Source organism: Oncorhynchus clarkii, chromosome 25, assembly GCF_045791955.1.
Source record: "Oncorhynchus clarkii lewisi isolate Uvic-CL-2024 chromosome 25, UVic_Ocla_1.0, whole genome shotgun sequence".
Lineage (NCBI taxonomy): Eukaryota > Metazoa > Chordata > Actinopteri > Salmoniformes > Salmonidae > Oncorhynchus > Oncorhynchus clarkii.
Window position 1 is genome coordinate 15307365 of NC_092171.1, and position 21678 is coordinate 15329042.

Below are 21678 nucleotides of genomic sequence, written 5' to 3' on the forward strand. Positions count from 1 at the left end.
TTCTTTGTCATATGGGGGAAGTTTCCTTTCAGTGCAGCGATTGCTCATACTTAACAGAAATGGCACCATTCTACAAACGCTCACATCCCAACCTCTCTGTCTCACTGGGCAATTACTGACTTTCCTCAGTTTGAAATGTTGTGTAAACTTAAGTTGCAGTATGTGCAAATTACTTCTGATTGAAAAAATTATAGTCTAAAAACATTTGCATCATTGGACAGGGTCATAATCACAACTTCCCTCGTTAGTTTTAGTCTTGAGGCTGGCTATACAGTTTCATTATCATAACCGGAGAGTGATGCATCACTACAAAGGAGTAGCACATTAGCTAACAACTGCCCATACCGAAATGGTGAAAGAGAGGGATAATGACCTTGCATCCCTGAGGCGCCGTGCTCCTGAGAAGGTCTGGCTGGTTGGACCTCCGCAACGCTGTCGTTGAGGAACGAGGGAAGGCCACAAGATGAAGACTCACTCTCCACCGAGGGGCACTCCTCACTGGACCGGGACAGAAGTGTCCTCAGCAGCACTTTGGCCTGCAACCATGGCAAATTAAAATCACATTATAACTGCTCCCACATTGTGAAGGGAGTGTCAAATTGAACTCCTAACGACTAAACAAGTAATCTACCCAGGCCTGGCTGTGGTACAGAGTACTGCACACATCCTGACTGTGACAAAGAAAATAACTAGAAATTCTCTCTGGTTTAAGCAAAAGAGATTATCCTCTCTCTCTCTTTCTACTCTCCCTCCCTCCCCTCACACACACACACACACTCCTCTCATCCATGAGATTAGACAAGTGCCTAAAGAACGCAATCATCCTCGCGTTAACGTGAAATGCGTTAAGTTATCTCCACTTGGCGGAGAGGATTGAGACAAACTGCTCTCTTCCTTCCTCTCAACTTATCTCCCGGGAGACGAGGACACACACAATTAAGAAGAGCTGCTCCATGTGAGGAGGAGGAGGGAGATGGACACGGTGATTCCATTCACCATATCAAACCAGCCATCATCATCATCATCTGAGCGATAGGCCCTCTCTTGTCTTCAAAGCCTGCCTCTCGGCTCAGACGGCCCTTCACAACTTTTAATGAGCGTTAATATGAAGGGAAAGATCAGGACGATTTAGAAACAGACAAACCTGTACAATATTAGTTGTGATCGGCAGGTCATCGGGAGACTGATAGCGTGTACAGGCTTTCATATCCTGAGAGGAGAACAAACACCCAATCTGATCTTTTCTTCCTACTCAACACTCACAATCCAAAATGTCCTGATCCCTCCTCGTGATATTTCTCTTTTTAAATATATTCCAAATGCACCACGTAGTGGAGAGAGCTCTCACAAACCACTGCAATTGAAATATCAATGAATGCAACGGTTGGCCCTTCAATATTCAAAGGGTCTCTGAGTGTGCATGCGAGATGCATGCTCCCGTTGGTCACAGAGTGGTGAAGGCTGTGTGGCAAGACGTGAATGGAAATTCTGTTTGGGCTCGTGTGTGAGAATGAAGGAGAATAAGCTGTTGTGTGGGTTTGTGAGAGGGGGCAAGAGAGAGGGGGGGTGAGAGAGAGAGGGGGGGGGCGAGAGAGAGGGGGGTCGAGAGAGAGAATGAGAGAGAGATAATGAGAGAGAGAGAGAGAGAGAGGTTTACACTCAGGCTCTTCCTGATGCGCTTGGACATGGTGATCAGGATTGCGGCACCTCTTCTCTTTGTCAGTTCATATTTTTAAGAGCCTCTACAGCCTCGTAAGAACCAGAGCTAAAATGCTAGCAGCCTTTTCAGAAGATTGGACACAAATAAGATTGTTATTTTTTTTAAACTGATTTATATTGAAAGAAATAAACAAATATTCCCTACTCAATCAAATGTTAAGAGATTAATCTGTACAGACCTACTCATTGATTTGTGATACATTTACAGTTGAAGTCAGAAGTTTACATACAGTGGGGCAAAAAAGTATTTAGTCAGCCACCAATTGTGCAAGTTCTCCCACTTAAAAAGATGAGAGAGGCCTGTAATTTTCATTATAGGTACACTTCAACTATGACAGACAACATGAGAATTTTTTTTCTCCAGAAAATCACATTGTAGGATTTCTTATGAATTTATTTGCAAATTATGGTGGAAAATAAGTATTTGGTCACCTACAAACAAGCAAGATTTCTGGCTCTCACAGACCTGTAACTTCTTCTTTAAGAGGCTCCTCTGTCCTCCACTCGTTACCTGTATTAATGGCACCTGTTTGAACTTGTTATCAGTATAAAAGACACCTGTCCACAACCTCAAACAGTCACACTCCAAACTCCACTATGGCCAACACCAGAAACAAAACTGTAGACCTGCACCAGGCTGGGAAGACTGAATCTGCAATAGGTAAGCAGCTTGGTTTGAAGAAATAAACTGTGGGAGCAATTATTAGGAAATGGAAGACATACAAGACCACTGATAATCTCCCTCGATCTGGGGATCCACGCAAGATCTCACCCCGTGGGGTCAAAATGATCACAAGAACGGTGAGCAAAAATCCTAGAACCACACGGGGGGACCTAGTGAATGACCTGCAGAGAGCTGGGACCAAAGTAACAAAGCCTACCATCAGTAACACACTACGCCGCCAGGGACTCAAATCCTGCAGTGCCAGAAGTGTCCCCCTGCTTAAGCCAGTACATTTCCAGGCCCGTCTGAAGTTTGCTAGAGAGCATTTGAATGATTCAGAAGAAGATGGGGAGAATGTCATATGTTCAGATGAAACCAAAATAGAACTTTCTGGTAAAAACTCAACTCGTTCTTGTTTGGAGGACAAAGAATGCTGAGTTGCTTCCAAAGAACACCATACCTACTGTGAAGCATGGGGGTGGAAACATCATGCTTTGGGGCTGTTTTTCTGCAAAGGGACCAGGACGACTGATCCGTGTAAAGGAAAGGATGAATGGGGCCATGTATCGTGAGATTTTGAGTGAAAACCTCCTTCCATCAGCAAGGGCATTGAAGATGAAACGTGGCTGGGTCTTTCAGCATGACAATGGTCCCAAACACACCGCCCGGGCAACGAAGGAGTGGCTTCGTATGAAGCATTTCAAAGTCCCGGAGTGGCCTAGCCAGTCTCCAGATCTCAACCCCATAGAAAATCTTTGGAGGGAGTTGAAAGTCTGTGTTGCCCAGCAACAGCCCCAAAACGTCACTGCTCTAGAGGAGATCTGCATGGAGGAATGGGCCAAAATACCAGCAACAATGTGTGAAAACCTTGTGAAGGCTTACAGAAAACATTTGACCTCTATATACCCTTTGTTGGCAATGACAAAGTATTGAGAAACTTTTGTTATTGACCAAATACTTATTTTCCACCATAATTTGCAAATTAATTCATAAAAAATCCTACAATGTGATTTTCTGGATTTTTTTTCTCATTTTGTCTGTCATAGTTGAAGTGTACTATGATGAAAATTACAGGCCTCTCATCTTTTTAAGTGGGAGAACTTGCACAATTGGTGGCTGACTAAATACCTTAATGCCCCGCTGTACACTTACGTTGGAGTCATTAAAACTCATTTTTCAACCACTCCACAAATGTCTTGTTAACAAACTATAGTTTTGGCAAGATGGTTAGGACCTCTACTTTGTGCATGACAAGTAATTTGTCCAACAATTGTTTACAGACAGTGAAATAATCTATCACAATTCCAGTGGGTCAGAAGTTTACATACACTAAGTTGACTGTGCCTTTAAACAACTTACAAAATTCCAGAAAATGATGTCATGGCTTTAGAAGCTTCTGATAGGCTAATTGACAACATTTCAGTCAATTGGAGGTGTACCTGTGGATGTATTTCAAGGCCGACCTTCAAACTCAGTGCCTCTTTGCTTGACCTCATGGGAAATCTAAATAAATCAGCCAAGACCTCAGAAAAATAATTGTAGACCTCCACAAGTCTGGTTCATCCTTGGGAGCAATTTCCAAACGCCTGAAGGTACCACGTTCATCTGTACAAACAAAAGTATACAAGTATAAACACCATGGGACCACGCAGCCGTCATACCGCTCAGGAAGGAGATGCGTTCTGTCTCCTAGAGATCAACGTACTTTTGTGCGAAAAGTGCAACTCAATCCCAGAACAACAGCAAAGAACCTTGTGAAGATGCTGGAGGAAACCGATACAAAAGTATCTATATCCACAGTAAAACCAGTCCTATAAATCGACTTAACCTGAAAGGCCTCTCAGCAAAGGAAGAAGCCACTGCTCCAAAACTGCCATACAAAAGTCAGACTACGGTTAGAAACTGCACATTGGGTCAAAGATCGTACTTTTTGGAGAAATGTCCTCTGGTCTGATGAAACAAAAATAGAATTGTTTGGCCATAATGACCATCGTTATGTTTGGAGGAAAAAGGGGGAGGCTTGCAAGCCAAAGAACACCATCCCAACCATGAAGCACGGGGTTGGCATCATCCTGTTGTGGGGTTGCTTTGCTGTAGGAGGGACTGCTGCGCTTCACAAAAGAGATGGCATCATGAAGTGGGAAAATTATGTGGATATATTGAAGCAACATCTTAACTTCTCAAGGGTAGGGGGCAGCATTTGGAATTTTGGATGAAATTAAATTAAACTGCCTTCTACTCAGGCCCAGAAGATAGGATATGCATATAATTAGTAGATTTGGATAGAAAACACTCAAGTTTACAAAACTGTTAAAATAATGTCTGTGAGTATAACAGAACTGATTTGGCAGGCGAAAACCTGAGAAAAATCCATTCAGGAAGTAGGAATTTGTAATTACAGTATCCATTGACTTAGGACTCAAATTGCAGTTCCTATGTCCTCCACTAGATGTCAACAGTCTTTAGAAATTATTTCAGGCTTGTATTCTGAAAAATGAGGGAGTAAGAGTAGTCTGAATGAGTGGACCCTGCCGTGTTACAGAGCTTTTTCATGCGCGTGACCAGAGAGTACCTTTCTTGTTTACCTTTTATATTGATGACTTTATTGTCCGGTTGAAATATTATCGATTATTTAGGCTAAAAACAACCTGAGGATTGAATATAAACATCGTTTGACATGTTTCTATGAACTTTACGGATACAATTGTTTTTTTTTTTGTCTGCCTGTTGTGACTGCGTTTGAGCCTGTGGATTACTGAAGAAAACGTGCGAACAAAACTGAGGTTTTCGGATATAAAGAGACTTTATCGAACAAAAGGAACAATAAATGAATGTCTTCTGAGTGCAAACATATGAAGATCATCAAAAGTAAAGCATTTTTGAAATCTGACACAGTGGTTGGATTCACAAGAAGTTAATCTTTAAACCAATGTAAAATAGTTGTATCTTTTCTGAATTTTTATAATGAGTATTTCTGTATTTGAATTTGGCGCTCTGCAATCTCACTGGATGTTGGCCTGGTGGGACGCTAGCGACCGATTTTATGATTTTTCTACACCGATACCGATTATTGGAGGACCAAAAAAGCCGATACCGATTAATTGGCCAATTTTTATTTCATTATTTGTAATAATGACAATTACAACAATACTGAATGAACACTTATTTTAACTTAATATGATACATCAATAAAATCAATTTAGCCTCAAATAAATAATGAAACATGTTCAATTTGGTTTAAATAATGCAAAAACAAAAGTGTTGGAGAAGAAAGAAAAAGTGCAATATGTGCCATGTAAGAAAGCTAACGTTTAAGTTCCTTGCTCAAAACATATGACAGCTGGTGGTTCCTTTTAACATGAGTATTCAATATTCCCAGGTAAGAAGTTTTAGGTTGTAGTTATTATAGGACTATTTCTCTCTACCATTTGTATTTCATATACCTTTGACTATTGGATGTTCTTATAGGCACGTTAGTATTGCCAGTGTAACCGTATAGCTTCCGTCCCTCTCCTCGCCCCTACCTGGCCTTGAACCAGGAACACATCGACAACAGCCACCCTTGAAGCAGCGTTACCCATGCAGAGCAAGGGGAATAACTACCCCAACTCTCAGAGCGAGTGACTTTTGAAACGCTATTAGCGAGCACCCCGCTAACTAGCTAGCCATTTCACATCGGTTACACCAGCCTAATCTCGGGAGTTGATGGGCTTGAAGTCTTAAACAGCGCAATGCTTGAAGCACAGCAAAGAGCTGGCAAAACGCACGAAAGTGCTGTTTAAATGAATGCTTACGAGCCTGCTGGTGCCTACCATCGCTCAGTCAGACTGCTCTATCAAATCATAGACTTAATTAATACATAATAACACAGAAATACGAGCCTTAGGTCATTAATATGGTCGAACCCGGAAACGATCATCTCAAAAACAAGACGTTTATTCTTTCAGTGAAATACAGAACGTTTCTGTATTCTATCTAACGGGTGGCATCCATAAGTCTAAATATTGCTGTTACATTGCACAACCTTCAATGTTATGTCATAATTACGTAGAATTCTGGCAAATTAAGCAGCCCAAACTGTTGCATATAACCTGACTCTGCGTGCAATGAACACAAGAGAAGTGACACAATTTCACCAGGTTAATATTGCCTGCTAACCTGGATTTCTTTTAGCTAAATATGCAGGTTTAAAAATATATACTTCTGTGTATTGATTTTAAGAAAGGCATTGATGTTTATGGTTAAGTACACATTGGAGCAAGGACAGTCCTTTTTTGCGAATACATCAATTATATGCGACGCAGGACACGCTAGATAAACTAGTAATATCATCAACCATGTGTAGTTAACTAGTGATTATGATTTTTATAAGATAAGTTTAATGCTTGCTAGCAACTTACCTTGGCTTACTGCATTCGCGTAACAGGCAGGCTCCTCGTGGAGTGCAATGAGAAGCAGGTGGTTAGAGCGTTGGACTAGTTAACAATAAGGTTGCAAGATTGAATCCCCGAGCTGACAAGGTATTAGTATCGGCCAAATCGATGTCCAAAAATACAGATTTCCGATTGTTGTGAAAACTTGAAATCGGACTTAATTAAATCGGCCATTCCGATTAATCGGTCGACCTCTATATTGGAATGGCCATCACAAAGCCCTGACCTCAATCCTATAGAAAATTTGTGGGCAGAACTGAAAAAGCGTGTGCGAGCAAGGAGGCCTACAAACCTGACTCAGTTACACCAGTTCTGTCAGGAGGAATGAGCCAAAATTCACCCAACTTATTATGGGAAGCTTGTGGAAGGCTACTCAAAACGTTTGACCCAAGTTAAACAATTTAAAGGCAATGCTACCAAATACTAATTGAGTGTATGTAAACTTCTGACCCACTGGGAATGTGATGAAAGAAATAAAACATTTGCTCTACTAATATTCTGACATTTCACATTCTTAAAATAAAGTGGTGATCCTAATGGACCTGAGACATGGAATTTTTACGAGGATTAAATGTCAGAAATTGTGAAAAACTGAGTTTAAATGTATTTGACTAAGGTGTATGTAAACTTTCCGACTTCAACTGTACATGTGTCAAATTAACAATGACAACCCTGAGCACACAAACAAAGAAAGCAACAGAGGATTCCGGAAGGAAGATGAGTAGCAATGATGGTACCTTACTCTTATCTCAATCTTTCATCCTCTGTGGGCCTGGTGAATAGTCTGTCATTTCATGGCCGGTTTAATTGGGCATGCTCTGCTGCAAGGTCAATGAGTAGGGAGTTTCAAAGACTCCCGCCTCTGTTGTGAAGAAGGTCTAATGGCTGCCTCATTCATGTGGGCCTGGGCCACAGCAATACTTCAGCTAATAACAAATTAAAGGCCTGTGTTTTTCAGGACAATAAGCCACAGGATGAAAGGAGTCTGGGCAGAGCCTGTTATTTGCGATTAGCACATGGGTCAGAGTTTCCTTTGGCCAAGGTCACCCTGTGTAGCAATCTGACAAACGGGAAGCACTACATTTCACACACACACACAAAGTGTGAGTCTGTCTGTACAGATGTTTTATCAGGGTCTCCTGAGTGGCGCAGCAGTCGAAGGCACTCTGCATCGCAGTGCTAGAGGCGGAACTACAGACCCGGGTCACAACCGGACGTGATTGGGTGTCCCATTGGGCGGCGCACAATTGGCCCAGCGTTGTCCGGGTTAGGAGAGGGTTTGGCTGGGGCCTTTACTTGGCTCATCGCGCTCTAGCAACTCCTTGTGGCGGGCCTGGAGCCTGCAGGCTGACCTCGATCGTCAGGCGAATGGTGTTTCCTCCGACACATTGGTGCAGCTGGCTTCAAAGTGAAGCGGGCGGGTGTTAAGAAGCGCGGATTGGCGGGTCATGTTTCAGAGAGCGCATGACTCAACCTTCGCCTCCCGAGCCCTTTGGAGTTTGCAGTGATGAGACAAGATCGAAAATAGAAAAAGGAGTTAAAAAAAAATCTAAATAATAATAAAATAAAGAAATAAGTATATCCTTGTAATGCATGACATGTTCTTCCTGTGCATGACAGAGTATGTACTGTAAGAAAAGGTACTGTACCCTGAAGTGTATTGTGAGATGCATACCTTGGCACTATAGGAGGCGTTGTATGGCAGCAGCAGTGGAGTGAACAGCTGGACGAGGCGCTCGGGGGTGAGGACACGGTAGTCCTTCAGCAGAAGGGCGTGCTTGAACCAGCGATCCCACAGAGGAGCAGCATCAGGGGGGAGACGGGAGCTGCAGCATGGAGGACACACTGTACCGTGAGCGAGGATCACAGGCTTGTATCTTACCACAGTAAGATACAACATAAACATACTTTATTACAGTGAGAGAATGCATTTATACATATACTGTCCATCTATATAGTGTAAACACTCCAAATATAAACAATTATGGAGTTGGGTCATTCATGCATGTAATGGTGAGAAAGAAAAACTCAATGGAAAGAAACACACACGGTGCGCCTAAAGAAAAGGTAGTGTAGTTTGACATCTTGATATATTGACCAAAGTTGGCTTATTTTATATTTGTGAATTGAAGTTAACCTAATGACACATAAGTTGGCTACATACTGAGAAAAGGTCAAGCGACAACAGTAGGGTATAAAAGATACTGTATCTCAAGACACTTTCTTTTTGCCTGAATACAATAAGGTATTCAGGCATAGCAGAGCTTGGAGCTATGGTTCAAAATGGAGCTCCTCATTATCAAAAGAAACCAGTCACAGATAGGGCATTTCATTCTCTCATGACATTCACACACACACACAGAGTTACTGCTTGAGGTAACACCAATGACCTTTACATTTGTGGAGGATGGAGATATGTTCACGGACATTCAATTCAAATCTCAACCTGTTCTAAATATGTGCTTCCCCTCTCCTCTGAACTCCAATCAAACCTTCAAGAAAAATGCACAGGAACTAATCTGCTCTTTGTCTGGAAAGTGGAATTCATCTTTCGAATCGGTTCACTTTTCATTTGGACGGTGAGATTGTCTATTGGACTCGGGCACTTTTAGAGCACTGATATCTCTGCTCAATGACTCCATTATAGCTCACATTTATTACAGGAGCAGAGTTGAAAATGTTCCCGTCTTGACTCACTCAGACTTGATGGAATATTTAGCAAATATAATACTAAGGGACCCTGAAGCAGCAACACAAGACCAATTGAAGCATTTTTCTACCTGAGTTTTTACAGCACAATAATTATGTAATTATCCAAAAATAATATCAAAAGCAATTAATAATTTTCTCTAGAAAAACAAAAGGATGCAAAGGAGAAAATAAACATTCTGTACATGAAGGCTCAATTTCAAAGGCTCATAACATTACTGACCAGCATGAACCTGAAGATCATTTTAACTGCCTCACCTAACATATACGATTGAAAAGAAATGCATCAAATTATACATTTTCAAAACAGTGACATCAACAAACAAAAAAAAATACTTATCTGGTGCAGAGTTCAAAGAAGCCTTACCTTATTTTCCTGGGCTCAGTGGTGGACCAGTTGGAGCTAACTAGCTCTTCGGGTAACAGGCAACCCATTGACATGGTCCATGACAACCTCTGAAGCTGGTGAAGGACGACTGCTCCACATGCATCAAGGTCCTCTCCATTCAAGCCTGCCCTGACGTTACAAAGGCTGACGAATATATAGAGCGGAGTGAGCCATCGCCATGGAACCCGGGGCTCAGCCTAGCAGCCCACAGGTCAGGAGTATAGAGCACAGCTACTGTTCTCAGTACACCCCATGTTAGGGATGAGCCCCAACACACACAATCCCCAAACACATGGCAAAGGCCACAGCAAGAGACAAACGCACACAATTCACCGTCTGACAACCAGGTGACAGTAGTTCTGATCATTCTGGCAAAAAGGCAAGAAGTTGGGAATGTCATTTCCTTCCCTGCTATTCTATTGCAAACACTTATTGATAATAAAACATTTGCATCTCTATCCTCTTGTACAAAAATGTAATATATTTAGAAAAGTGTTCACGTTCGTTTCAAATGACACATAGCCAGTGCATTTCAATGACTCACAAATGCCAAGAGGACCATAATTCAGCAGCAAAGTGTGGTTACTATGACAATCCTGTGTCTTTGAAAAACCCTTAGAAACCAAGATGTGCTGCAAGAGCATTGTTGGTGCCAAGTGATGACACTTAATTTAAAGTGAGAGCCCTTGGCGGAAGGTTCATACATTTTCCCCAGATCCATGAACACTGGTTGATAATGAAAATAATTGCAGCCAAACTCAAGGCAAAGACCAAAATCGTTTCTAAATATGGAAAGAGCTTACCTGATCACTTTATTGCGTTTGCTATCGCCAAGTGACGAGACACAGTACACACTTCGTTCTCCTCTGTGGAATCGTTCTTCGATGCTCTCCAGTAGATGGAAGAATCCCTCCATGGACAGTCTGAAAGAACATGTATATCAAATGAAGAGACAGAAACAAAAAGTCTGACTGGATTTGAACCATACGTGTTTACAGATTTTTCCTCTCTCTGTGTGTGTTCAAGGGGTCAAGGCACTATGGTAGCATTTGTATTGACTGACATGTTAACCAATGTCAGAGATGGGCCTTCAACCATTCAATTCGATGTCAATTGATGCGGAGTGAATACCAGGCAGGAAAATAAAGTGCCTCAGCACTGGGTACACAGCTAATAAACTGAGGGATTAGGAGCATAGAACAAAACTGTTATTGTGTCTCATTTCAATATAACAGGGGCCTGGAAATTATTATAGAAAAACATGAATTTCATCCATATTCGGACAGCTAACATAGCCCAACCTCCCAACAAGAAAAAACCCAAGATGATTTCTTTTGGTGAGAGATTTACACTTTAATCTGGCCATGTGAGGCTGTAAAATGAGAAATGGGTGCCTAATGCATGTGGATCGGGGGAATCCATCTCTTTCTTGAGCATTAAGCTCTGGGTGGCCCTCATTGAATTCCCCAGAAACCCCAGCCGAGATCCTGAGCCCCCCAACATAAAAGGGGCAAAAAGAATGTATGACAATCTATAATGGGCTCCGGGGTTAGAGGTCAGCAAACAATTGCTCCTTCCCTTTTGCAGGTTGTTTCCTGGTAACATCCTGATTAAGCTGGCAGCTTGAATTATATCCATGACATGTAGTGCACCATCCATCTGCGCTAAGTCCTCTTCAATGCAGCTGAAGTAGCATGGGTAAAAGCTCTGCCTTTTTTCCTCCCGTCAGCGTGGGCCTTGAAATTGTCATCAACTTACTCTACATTTTATTTGTCAGTGCTCTTCAAAAAGGGACCTTTTAACTAAAAAAAGGGAATTAGTTGTGTGCACCAAACCTCTCCGTATTGTTGTGAGGGCTTCATCGCGAGGTCTCATACCACACGTTTGGTGTTGCTGTGTGTGTCTGAGTCTCGACATCATCAGGAGTGTATTATTAGTAGGGATGGAGGGGGGGTCAGCCTCTGGCGAGTGATATAACACTGACACTGTGTACAGTGGTGATTTCACCATGATTTCCTAAAATGTAATGGTCTCAACATGAGTGATTGGTGTCAGATCACTTTCAGGGCATTTCTTTCACACTCAAAGAAAAGGGAAAATGCTGGAAAATACTAATAGTTGTATCCAATGGAGAGACCTGGTTAAACAAATAACACTGTACAATAATTCTCACTATTAAACGGTCGTAGTGAGAGTACACAATAACCAGTACAATCCAGACAGCCTTTGTCCGTTTGGAACCATTTCTAAGTAATGCCCTTGATTAAGGTGCTTCGTATTCAGACACTTCATATAGCTACAGAATCTCCACATGATTTTTAGAAGAAAAAAAACATCTCACAGCTGACATAGCCATGACGTTGTTGTCTTAACAACAACATAATACAAGTAATTCCCAGTCACCACAGGAGACATTACACAGCATCTTCTAATTATGTACATATTTCCATCGTTACAATTTTTTTTTTAACTACTTTTTATCACTTATTTGTTAATATGAAGATACTTTTACTGCACTCAAGACAGCTTACAGGTAAGCATTTCACTATCACTGTATCAGTGTTTAGTTTTTATTACTTGTCATGTTTTGTGTGGATCCCAGAAAGAATAGCTGCTGCTTCTGCAAAAGCTAATGGGGATCCTAAATAAACAAACACCGCATCCCTGTGAAAGACTCCAGCCATTACGATGAGCACTAAAGAAAACCCAAGAGGGTTTCTGTTCTCTACTCCCTCACCCAGGTCACACCAGGGGGAAATATAATGGAATAATGGAATGAATTGCCAACGCTTGTTTTCCTGCCTGGGAGCTGAATGGGAAAAGCGATATAAACTCTAACCTTGACGTTGAGTGAGGCCGCGTGGCACTGGAGACAGGCTGCTCTGAGCTTCACATCAAAGCTTTGTCTCCCCCCCCCCATACACAGGGCTCCATGTTAACAATGGAGAGCTCAGATTCTCCCCTCCCCATCGCCGCCACAACCAACCACTCTACAGCTTCTCTAAAGGGCACAGTGGAACATTTAAATGGAGTACACAACATCTAAACAAAAACATTCATTGTTCAGGTTCTAAGTACAATAATTTGTCTGTTTTATTTTCATTCCATGTCAAACTTCAACCCTGATACCAAGCAAACAATACATTTTTGTTGTTGTAGCAGATCAAATGTTAAAATAGTTTGGACTGTCAAAGAAATGCTGTATTTTTGTGGCCTTGGAAAACATTTGTACAATACACATGTACAACTGGAAGATGAGGCCTATGCATTGAGGAATATACACCCATGCATTGCAAAATCTAAATCACAGACAAGCTACAGTTATTTATAAGAAATACCTTTGAGTTTCACCCCCAAACAGTTACTTGTCTACCAACACATATTCTGAGAATTATCTTAACACACAGAGGAAAGATGCGTATAATAGCTACATCTATAGCCTGCCATCAGACTTTTTTCAGAGGACAGTAAAGATCTGGATTAATGGACAGAAATTGTCACTCCGTTCACTGTGCAAGCCATCACAAGCCATCCTTAAAATCAGAGGACACCAAGCGCTGGATTTCTTAGTGTGAGTGCCTGTCCACATGCCCACCCTCCAGAACACTCTATGGAGCCACAAATGTCCTCCTCCACTGAGACTTCCTGAGGTCTCCCAAGCAGAAAATTGCTCTGTTACAGCATTATCTTGGATTAAGGCAATAATGTTTGTCACGGGTCCTAAACCCTCCCTATAAGGTGCACTGAGGCTAAAGCGGCTGCTGCTGAGAAGAAGTGAGTGCGGTGGGTCGTGTGGAGCGGGACTCCCACCATCCTCTCTGGCGGCTACAGATGTGGCGCAAGTCAACTGTCTTGAGCAGAATCCCCAGTGCAGCTTAGTTATCCTGCAGCCCAGTTCAGCTTGGCCACTCTGGAACATGCTCATGTAAAGCTGTAGCTTCACTGCTTTAGCCTGCCCCTCTGTTTAATTTACTCAACAATAAAACTGAATTAAACAGATAGGCTGGGAGGAAAATGTAGAAAAATGTTTACAAAATTAAAAAGAACTGTGTTTGTTATGATGGTTGACATAAGGGTTTAATTGAATGCCATCAAATGAATAGACAGCTCTTTCCAGTGCAGTGCAACACTTCACTGAGACCGAAATGTAAAGTACATAACGAACTCCTACCTTTTCAATGGGATTTCTGGAGACGTGGATTCGCTACGTGATTCTGGTCTGTTCCTAGGCTTTGGAGTGTCCAGTGATTGACTGTGAACACTGGCGCTGCGGAGCTCCCTCTCGCTGGGTGGAATAGCACTCCTCTGTGGTGGGCTGTCTGTCCTCCTGGTGTGGCTGTCTGTCCTCCTGGTGTGGCTGGCTGTCCTCCTAGTGTGGCTGGCTGTCCTCCTGGTGTGGCTGGCTACATGGACTACACCCTCTGGCACCTTTGGTAGCTCAGCCAGGTCAGACTCAGTCAGGGAGGTGGACAGGTCACTACCAATGCTGGTCACTGACAGCTCCATACTGGAACTGGATCTACTAAGGGTTTCACTCTTCTCTAAAAACACATAAACAACAGGCTATTTGAATCAGTGTGTATATGTAGCATTATAAGTCAAAATATATGCATTTCAGCAATTCCTTAAAAGGAACACGTTTCAATCAGATTGCTAAGGAATAAAATACTAGCTAGTACAGTGAAACAACGTACAACATACAGAGTCTGGATATCTTCTGGCATTTAATATCTTTCACTAATAAGATCACCAACCTGGCACATCTTGAGATTCTTTTCCCAAGTCAGTTTGAGGCAGTGATCTTAGCAGAACTCTCTCCACATCTTCTTTTATGCTCTCCTGATGACCAGACCCTCTACCCCGAGTGTATTCTGCAGGTGAATTCCTGTCCCACATATGGCTGATAGTGCTGGGCGATGGGCTATTCTTCTCAGGCCTCGTCAAGGTCACCCGAGGTGAAGTCAGTTGTTCATCACCTCCAAAAGGCACGCCGGCGCTGGCTGTTAAGGTACGAACAGATGGAACCACTGCCGCCGTCCTTTCATGTTTGTCACACAAATTACAGCCGTCGGGGGAATCGTTTGAGCCTGAAATGTCAACTGATAAAGACGCTCCGCTGTCGGCAACGACCTCTCTGGAAACTTTGGAGTCATTCGAAAGGCCACTTTGCAGGCATTCCGAGGCATGTGATGGCTGATTTGGTGAATGACGCTCCGCTTGTCGTAAGTGTATACTTGCGGTGGCATCTTCAGCCGCGGAACTTCTGGAGGTCTGGCGACCCATGAAGATTACAGATGGTTGGCGTAAACCCCTGGCCTGTGGTGAGGGGGACTCACCCTGAGGATGGCAATTCAACAAATCTCCCTGAAAAACAGGAAACAATAAAAAATAAAAAAAAAGGTAACCCATTCACGGTTACTCAATGTCAAATAGCAAAATGTTTATCAAAAGCCATGCATTTTGGAGATCATATCTAGGGATGCAGGTGTATTGTGTAACTCCAGTTAAATTGACTGCTAATTCATATCATTATGCTCAAATCATATCCCGAAGACCAACATTTTTTCTTGTCACAGTCCACATTCCAATTTGAGCAATGAAAATTCGAAAGACAATGGTACTTCAATTGATATATAATCCTAATAACACGACGTACCATACCATGGCAAAATAGCGTGAAATGGTCAAGGATACCCTTCAGCCACAAGCAGCAAAGACATTTCAAGTTGGTGTAATATTGCTCCTACAATTTTCTGCTTCTATAATTCTGTTTATTCTCCTAAAAATGCAACACTTGCAAATTAGGTTATAAGGGCTTTGTCTTCAAAAACAAACAGCGGAGTGTTTTAAAAGTATCACTTTTTCTGTTAAAAACGCTGTTTATTTGGGTCAAGGTCATATTTATTTCCAAAACCCTCTTTCAGAAGAATGTTACACAATCAATGTTTTAACTTCTAATCGTATAAGCAATCCTCTGTACAAGTTGTGATTCATGTCTGCTGTGGCACCAAGGGGGTCAGAGAGAAAGCTAAAAAAAACCTTCCTCCAAACATAATAACAAAAAGTATGGCTTCTGTTTCTTTTCTGATAAGAGTCTTAAATACCAAACAGTTAGCTGCTTAATAACATTCACTGTAAACCATGCAGCTCTGCCCAGCAGATCCACAAAGTAGGTAAAAAATAGGAAAAGTTAATTTCTTGGCTGAGTGATTCCATCGGTAGCTGCAGGGCAAAGTAGAAAGTGTTTCACTAAAGTAGCAATTGATTCTTCTATCAATCTGCGGCACGCGCGTGCTCTTCCAAGGAATGTATTAAATATGAAAATCATATCCCGTTATCATCTGTCTCCAGCTTTCAGCCCGGTAAGCTTCCCTTAATGAATGCTGTAGCCTGAGGGACATGCACACTGCCAGCAATGGCTTGTATGCATAATGGAGTGACGGTACCATTTTGCTCATTACAATATCGCCAAGCTGAGGGGGGGTTGTGCACACAGTCACAAGTGACTGCTCTAGACAGCATGCTCCAAGTTATTATGAGATGTCTTAGACATTTCATCTAAAAGAGCTTTAACTGCGTTAAGTGAAGGAAGAAGCAGCTATAGGCTTGAACTACATGGCTTGTACAGATGCACCAGCCAGGATTAGACACCTGCATTATTACAGACACAGTTAAATGTATACTGCTCTACAGATCTGCTCTGCATAATGTCTACTTTTCTTTGTTGTTCCAAAGCTGAAAACACAGTTTGATAGAGCTAAAATTTGCATTATCCTACACAAAAAAAGAGATTTGCCATAAGAAGAGAATACTGTGCGAGTCAAATATTTTGGGCCAAATCTTCTGGAACTCTAAAATATAAGAATTGCATAATACATGGTACGCATTTCCCAAAGACTATTTTAGGCTGTATAACTTTTAAATCATATAAATGACCCTTATATAAAATGAATTGCAGAAAACATAGGGCACCCTGCATTAACAAACAGCAGACTACTACTACAGCCAGAATGAAACATACATGTTGCTTAGTTGCAAGTCATGTATGTTCTTTGAAAAATGTGTTAATTTATTCTAATCAAAGGTTAGGCTTACATCTATCTTCTAATTGACTTTTTTTTTGTAATTTCAAGAGAATCTTAATTATTATTATTACCGTGTCTATTTTAAGATTTGGCTCTTCTTTCTTCTGCCTTGCTGCCATAAATCTGGAAATTCTATTCAAGCATTCAACCTGAGAAATTCAGGAAAAAAATACAGTCAGTAGAGCACAATTCATTTAGCAAATGTCAATTTTCAAAGTGATCACTAATTCTATATCTATTGTACCGTTTTTCAATGCATCAACAAACAAAAAAGGATACATCGTTGGACATTGTCCTTATCAGAAAGATCTACATAATGAACATGTCATTATCTTGGTAATTGTATACATAGGATGTTTCTTCAGTGTGATAAAACCGTGTTAAACATGTTCTGCAAACACATTTAAAAACATAGACAAGAGGAGCGAGTGAAATCCAAAGTGTCCAAACATGAGAGTTAGTCACCACGGGTATTCCCCAGTGAGTGTCCTCCATGGTGCCTGCAACACTCTTAATCATCTGAGTAGCCAGACTGACTGCCCTAATCCCAACTCCAATTAAACAGTCTAATGGTGCAGCTAAGGGCACTAGGATTAACTCCAACATCCCAGGCCTTTTCTTCAAAACAATACAAATTGCACACAAAAAAAAGCTACTTTTGTTTATCAAAAATTACTAAATACACTTGTTATCTATTTGCACTGATTCGACAGCGACTGATATCAACAATGAAGTCACGAGTGATTATGATTACGGTCAGCATCATTTCTATGTATGTGTGTGGTCGTACTGTATTGGAGAAATAGGCTGAAATATCTAAACAAGAAAACAAATAGCGACATATACATATACAGTATACAAAATATCTACAATTGAATGTTAAAGGTACCTTTTCACAGTTGTTTGACTGCTTGACAATGAAGCCATAGCACACTTGTAACAGGAAGATGAATGAAACAATGTGACAACAGAAAATTATTTATAAAAATCAACTACAAACATTTATGAATCATAAAGCATAAACTGCTTGAGGGGGAAAAATAAACCTCTGGAGCACTTCACTGTCTCAATATTGGGCAATTAATTTAGCGAGTCATAATTAACCAATTTTGTTAATTTGATATTAAGCTGTAGAGCACTGTTGTTGAGTTAAGCGATAATCTGACTCGTTCATTGTTTTCTCTTGCTCATTTGCCTGCAGTGATAAACTGCAGTGTTCGAGTGTTTACTATTGTTACATCAAGCAAATGAGTGTAAATATCCCTACAGTGTACGGCAATTAGAGCATGATACTAAGGCAATTGACAATAAGAACGTCATTGAAGTGCATGCATCATATTTTTGAAATTCTAAAACATTTTTGTGTTGTGAAATGGCCTTGTAAATCATGATCCCACGCTCACATGAACTATTCTTCAGTACATAAGGGACAATAGAGCATGAGCGTCAACCATAGGTTTACTGTACAGTGATCTTTATTGAATCATGTAAAAAGATTTCAATAAAAGGTGCTCTCCATCTCAATCATGTAAATCGTGGTACAGTTTGCAGAGAATCATAAACCTTTTAAATTCACAATGCCTAATAACAACTCCGCAGCTGTGGCTACACACTGAACAGATGAGACACTGGCACTGCAGTGTCCCAGTCTTACCTTGTGTTCATCCAGAGGGTTACGGTCAGGACAGTGCTCTTTCATGCTCATTTCAATGCACTCCACATCTCTCAGGAGCTCCAGGTTTCGAATTTTTGCCTGTTTCTCTCTCTCACAGATTTCCTTGAGATAACCACGGAGTGTGGCACACTTTATCTGAGGACTTAAGGCAATAAAGATATGTATTTATTTAAGGACACTCATGCAAATAAAAGCCAGATGTGCAGTACTATTCCTCCACACATTATTCTAAAGAAATGGTTACTACGGCAGTGTTTCCCCTATATTAATTTAGCTGCGGCACCCTGCCACTCTCCCCCCGATTATAATATTATTATTTTTAAGGTGGAATGTGCCACTATTTTAAGAGGAAAAAGTGCCACTATCTGCCACCGCCACCGCAGCCGTTGCTATTGTTTTTTCTTACAATGCAGACGTCGCCTGGCGTGACAAAAACACTTGCAGTACATAATCTGCTGTTCTATCGAGCATACAATGATGTCTTAGGGAAGAAAAACAGTGTTCTTTGTTTGCAGTAACTTCTTTGTTGTTGTAATTTCACAAACGGACGTGGCGGCTTCACCATTAAGGACTCCAGCTTTAAATTTATGCCAAGACATGCCTTTAAGATCAGAGTGACAAGTTACAATGTACAGTATATTTGTAGCATTTGATGCATTCAAAGTATTTGGGGGGTTTTCAATTAGGTAAATGCAGATGAGAAACCCCATGCTTCAGCCCTTTTATTTAAATTTGCCCTCTAGTCTCCTTTTCCCCTCTTATCACCTAGCACCACTATTTTTTTTATTTATTTTACCTTTATTTAACTAGGCAAGTCAGTTAAGAACAAATTCTTATTTTCAATGACGGCCTAGGAACGAACAGCTCTGGGATTCGATCTTGCAACCTTTCGGTTACTAGTCCAACGCTCTAACCACTAGGCTACCTGCCGCCCCGATGCGGCATCAATTGGGCTACAGGTTATAATGTTTTTAAAAGGGAGAATTATATTTCAGATGGTGTCAACATTGTCATTCATTTTGGAGTAGAATGTCCTTTTAAAAAGTCACCAGAAAGTCAGTCGATCCACCCCCCAAAAATATTCCCCCGCTACATTTGCCACTGCTGCTGAAAAATAATCCTAGGGGAAACACTGTACTATGAGTAGGCCTATCTCCATGTTCTGTTTTCACTAGCATTCCTCATTAGTAGCTGAACAGTTTAGAACTTCAGTATACAGTTAAATAATAATAATAATAACCTTGCATTGTATAGGCCTAATTCATACCCGAGTGACTACCAGTGAAATAACTAGCATACTAGTATAGCCTAATAACAGTGGTACTACTAGTCTAACTGTCTGTCCTTACATAACCACTACAATGTCATGCCTACACAGGTTATTGCTCATCGTTACCCTGGAATAAACCGGGTGCTGTGCCCACATAAAGGAAATACAACAATTTGGGATGAAAAATAATAACTGGATAGCTAATGAGTGAACTGTTATTATGATTAAGGGTTTGATAAACAATGCACATAAAGATAAACTGCTAGCTAACGAGCTACATTGTTAATTGTTGGGACCCACTTACCCTCTCTTGTCAGATCTGCAGTAAGCAAACAACTCCCTCTCCAACTCAAGTCTCCTCTTTTCCCTACAGGAATAGATTAAACAGATGTTGGCTACATAGTTTTTCCCCCATCTTTGCATCATACGAATAAAAACTATTATAGGCAACAAACAAAGACGTGTCCCCATAACATACTAGCTTCAGCAGCCCCATGAACGCCCACAATAGTGGTGTTTTGTGAGAAAGAAAAGGTACAGATGGTCGTGCACGGAGCTAAACGTACATTAACCGTCAACATCTTCATAGTTAGCTAGCTACAGTAACGTTACAGTAGCTAGCTAATTATTAAACTACTGATTAGTCGCCTGATCTAACGTTGCTGCAGTTCTGGTAAGAATGACATGTTTTACCAGTTCGTATGAAACCGGTATTGCATACACAGTGACATGAGTAACAGTAGCTATTTAACGCTAAGCTAGCCCTATCTAGCTAGCTAATGTCGTTAGTTTGCTGTTGGTGTAACCTCCCTACTAAGTTGGTTAGCTAACGTTAGCTAGCATAACGAAAATATGCAATAGTTATTGTTAAAATTATACATTGAGGTTACTTACACGTCTTTTTCAAGCCATAGTTGCTTGCTAGCGCGTCAATCCGCTGACCGGTAAAATAGACCAACAGCTAGCTAGTTAGCCGTTGCTAATGGTTAGTTAGCTAGCCACTTTATCCACTGACACATGGCGTGAAAAGCAGCAGCAGTGTCGGGAGAGTGCACAACTCAAACTCGTGGTGTCAAAGGGGCCTGGCACCAAAAGGAAAACGGGTTCAAATCTTACCTTTCGTGCATGCTTTGTTGAATGGATCCAATTCTTTCATAGTATTGGTCCTCACAGAACGCCATGACAACAACGTTCCTTGCCCTTTGCGCCCCGTTTTGTACAAGCAGCGAAAACGTAGCTACTGAAAAGTGTTTATGCTGGTTGCCATGAGCACCACTTCCCAGAGATCCCCTATTGTAAACAACAGGAGCGGGAAAGTAGCGAAGTGATGTGATTTGCGCTGGTCTAGAATCAGCTTACAGGCTGTACCAATGACTGTATATGAACGGTACACTCATGCAAATGAAAATGCATTTGGAATCAAAATTATTATTAATTATTGCATACATACAGGGAGAACGGGCATTATTTCCTTATAATCAAATCATATTGTATTAGTCACATGCGCCGAATACTTACGAGACCCTAACCAACAATGCAGTTTCAAAAAAATCTGGAGAAGAAGAGATAAAAGTAACAAGTAATTAAAGAGCAGCAGTGAAATAACAATAGTGAGACTATATACAGGGGGGTACCGATACAGAGTAATTGTGTGGGTGTAACAGTATAAGTTTAAACCGTTCCCTCGCCCATACCCGGGCTCGAACCAGGGACCCTCTGCACACATCAACAACAG

At 41.3% G+C, this 21678-nt stretch overlaps 1 protein-coding gene across 3 annotated transcripts in view; it reads right to left on the reverse strand.

The window, feature by feature from the left end:
* Positions 1–21240, reverse strand: part of LOC139383937 (kizuna centrosomal protein) — a 39670-nt gene extending 18430 nt beyond the window's left edge. Inside the window, exons 1-10 of one of the 3 annotated variants that reach the window (XR_011628805.1) lie at positions 21060–21238; positions 20248–20310; positions 18653–18815; positions 17070–17147; positions 14668–15277; positions 14085–14454; positions 10717–10836; positions 9893–10057; positions 8492–8642; positions 374–536 (exon numbers count right to left, since the gene is read on the reverse strand). Coding sequence is in view for 2 of the 3 variants with exons in the window: in XM_071128557.1 (XP_070984658.1) it covers positions 374–536; positions 8492–8642; positions 9893–10057; positions 10717–10836; positions 14085–14454; positions 14668–15277; positions 17070–17147; positions 18653–18815; positions 20248–20310; positions 21060–21124 (1948 nt within the window). In the remaining variant the exon portion in view is untranslated. Of the gene's footprint in view, positions 1–373; positions 537–8491; positions 8643–9892; positions 10058–10716; positions 10837–14084; positions 14455–14667; positions 15278–17069; positions 17148–18652; positions 18816–20247; positions 20311–20837; positions 20946–21059 lie in introns of those variants that run through there. The other 2 variants (XM_071128557.1, XM_071128558.1) reach the window with 2 other exon arrangements.
* Positions 21241–21678: the final 438 nt, after the last annotated feature.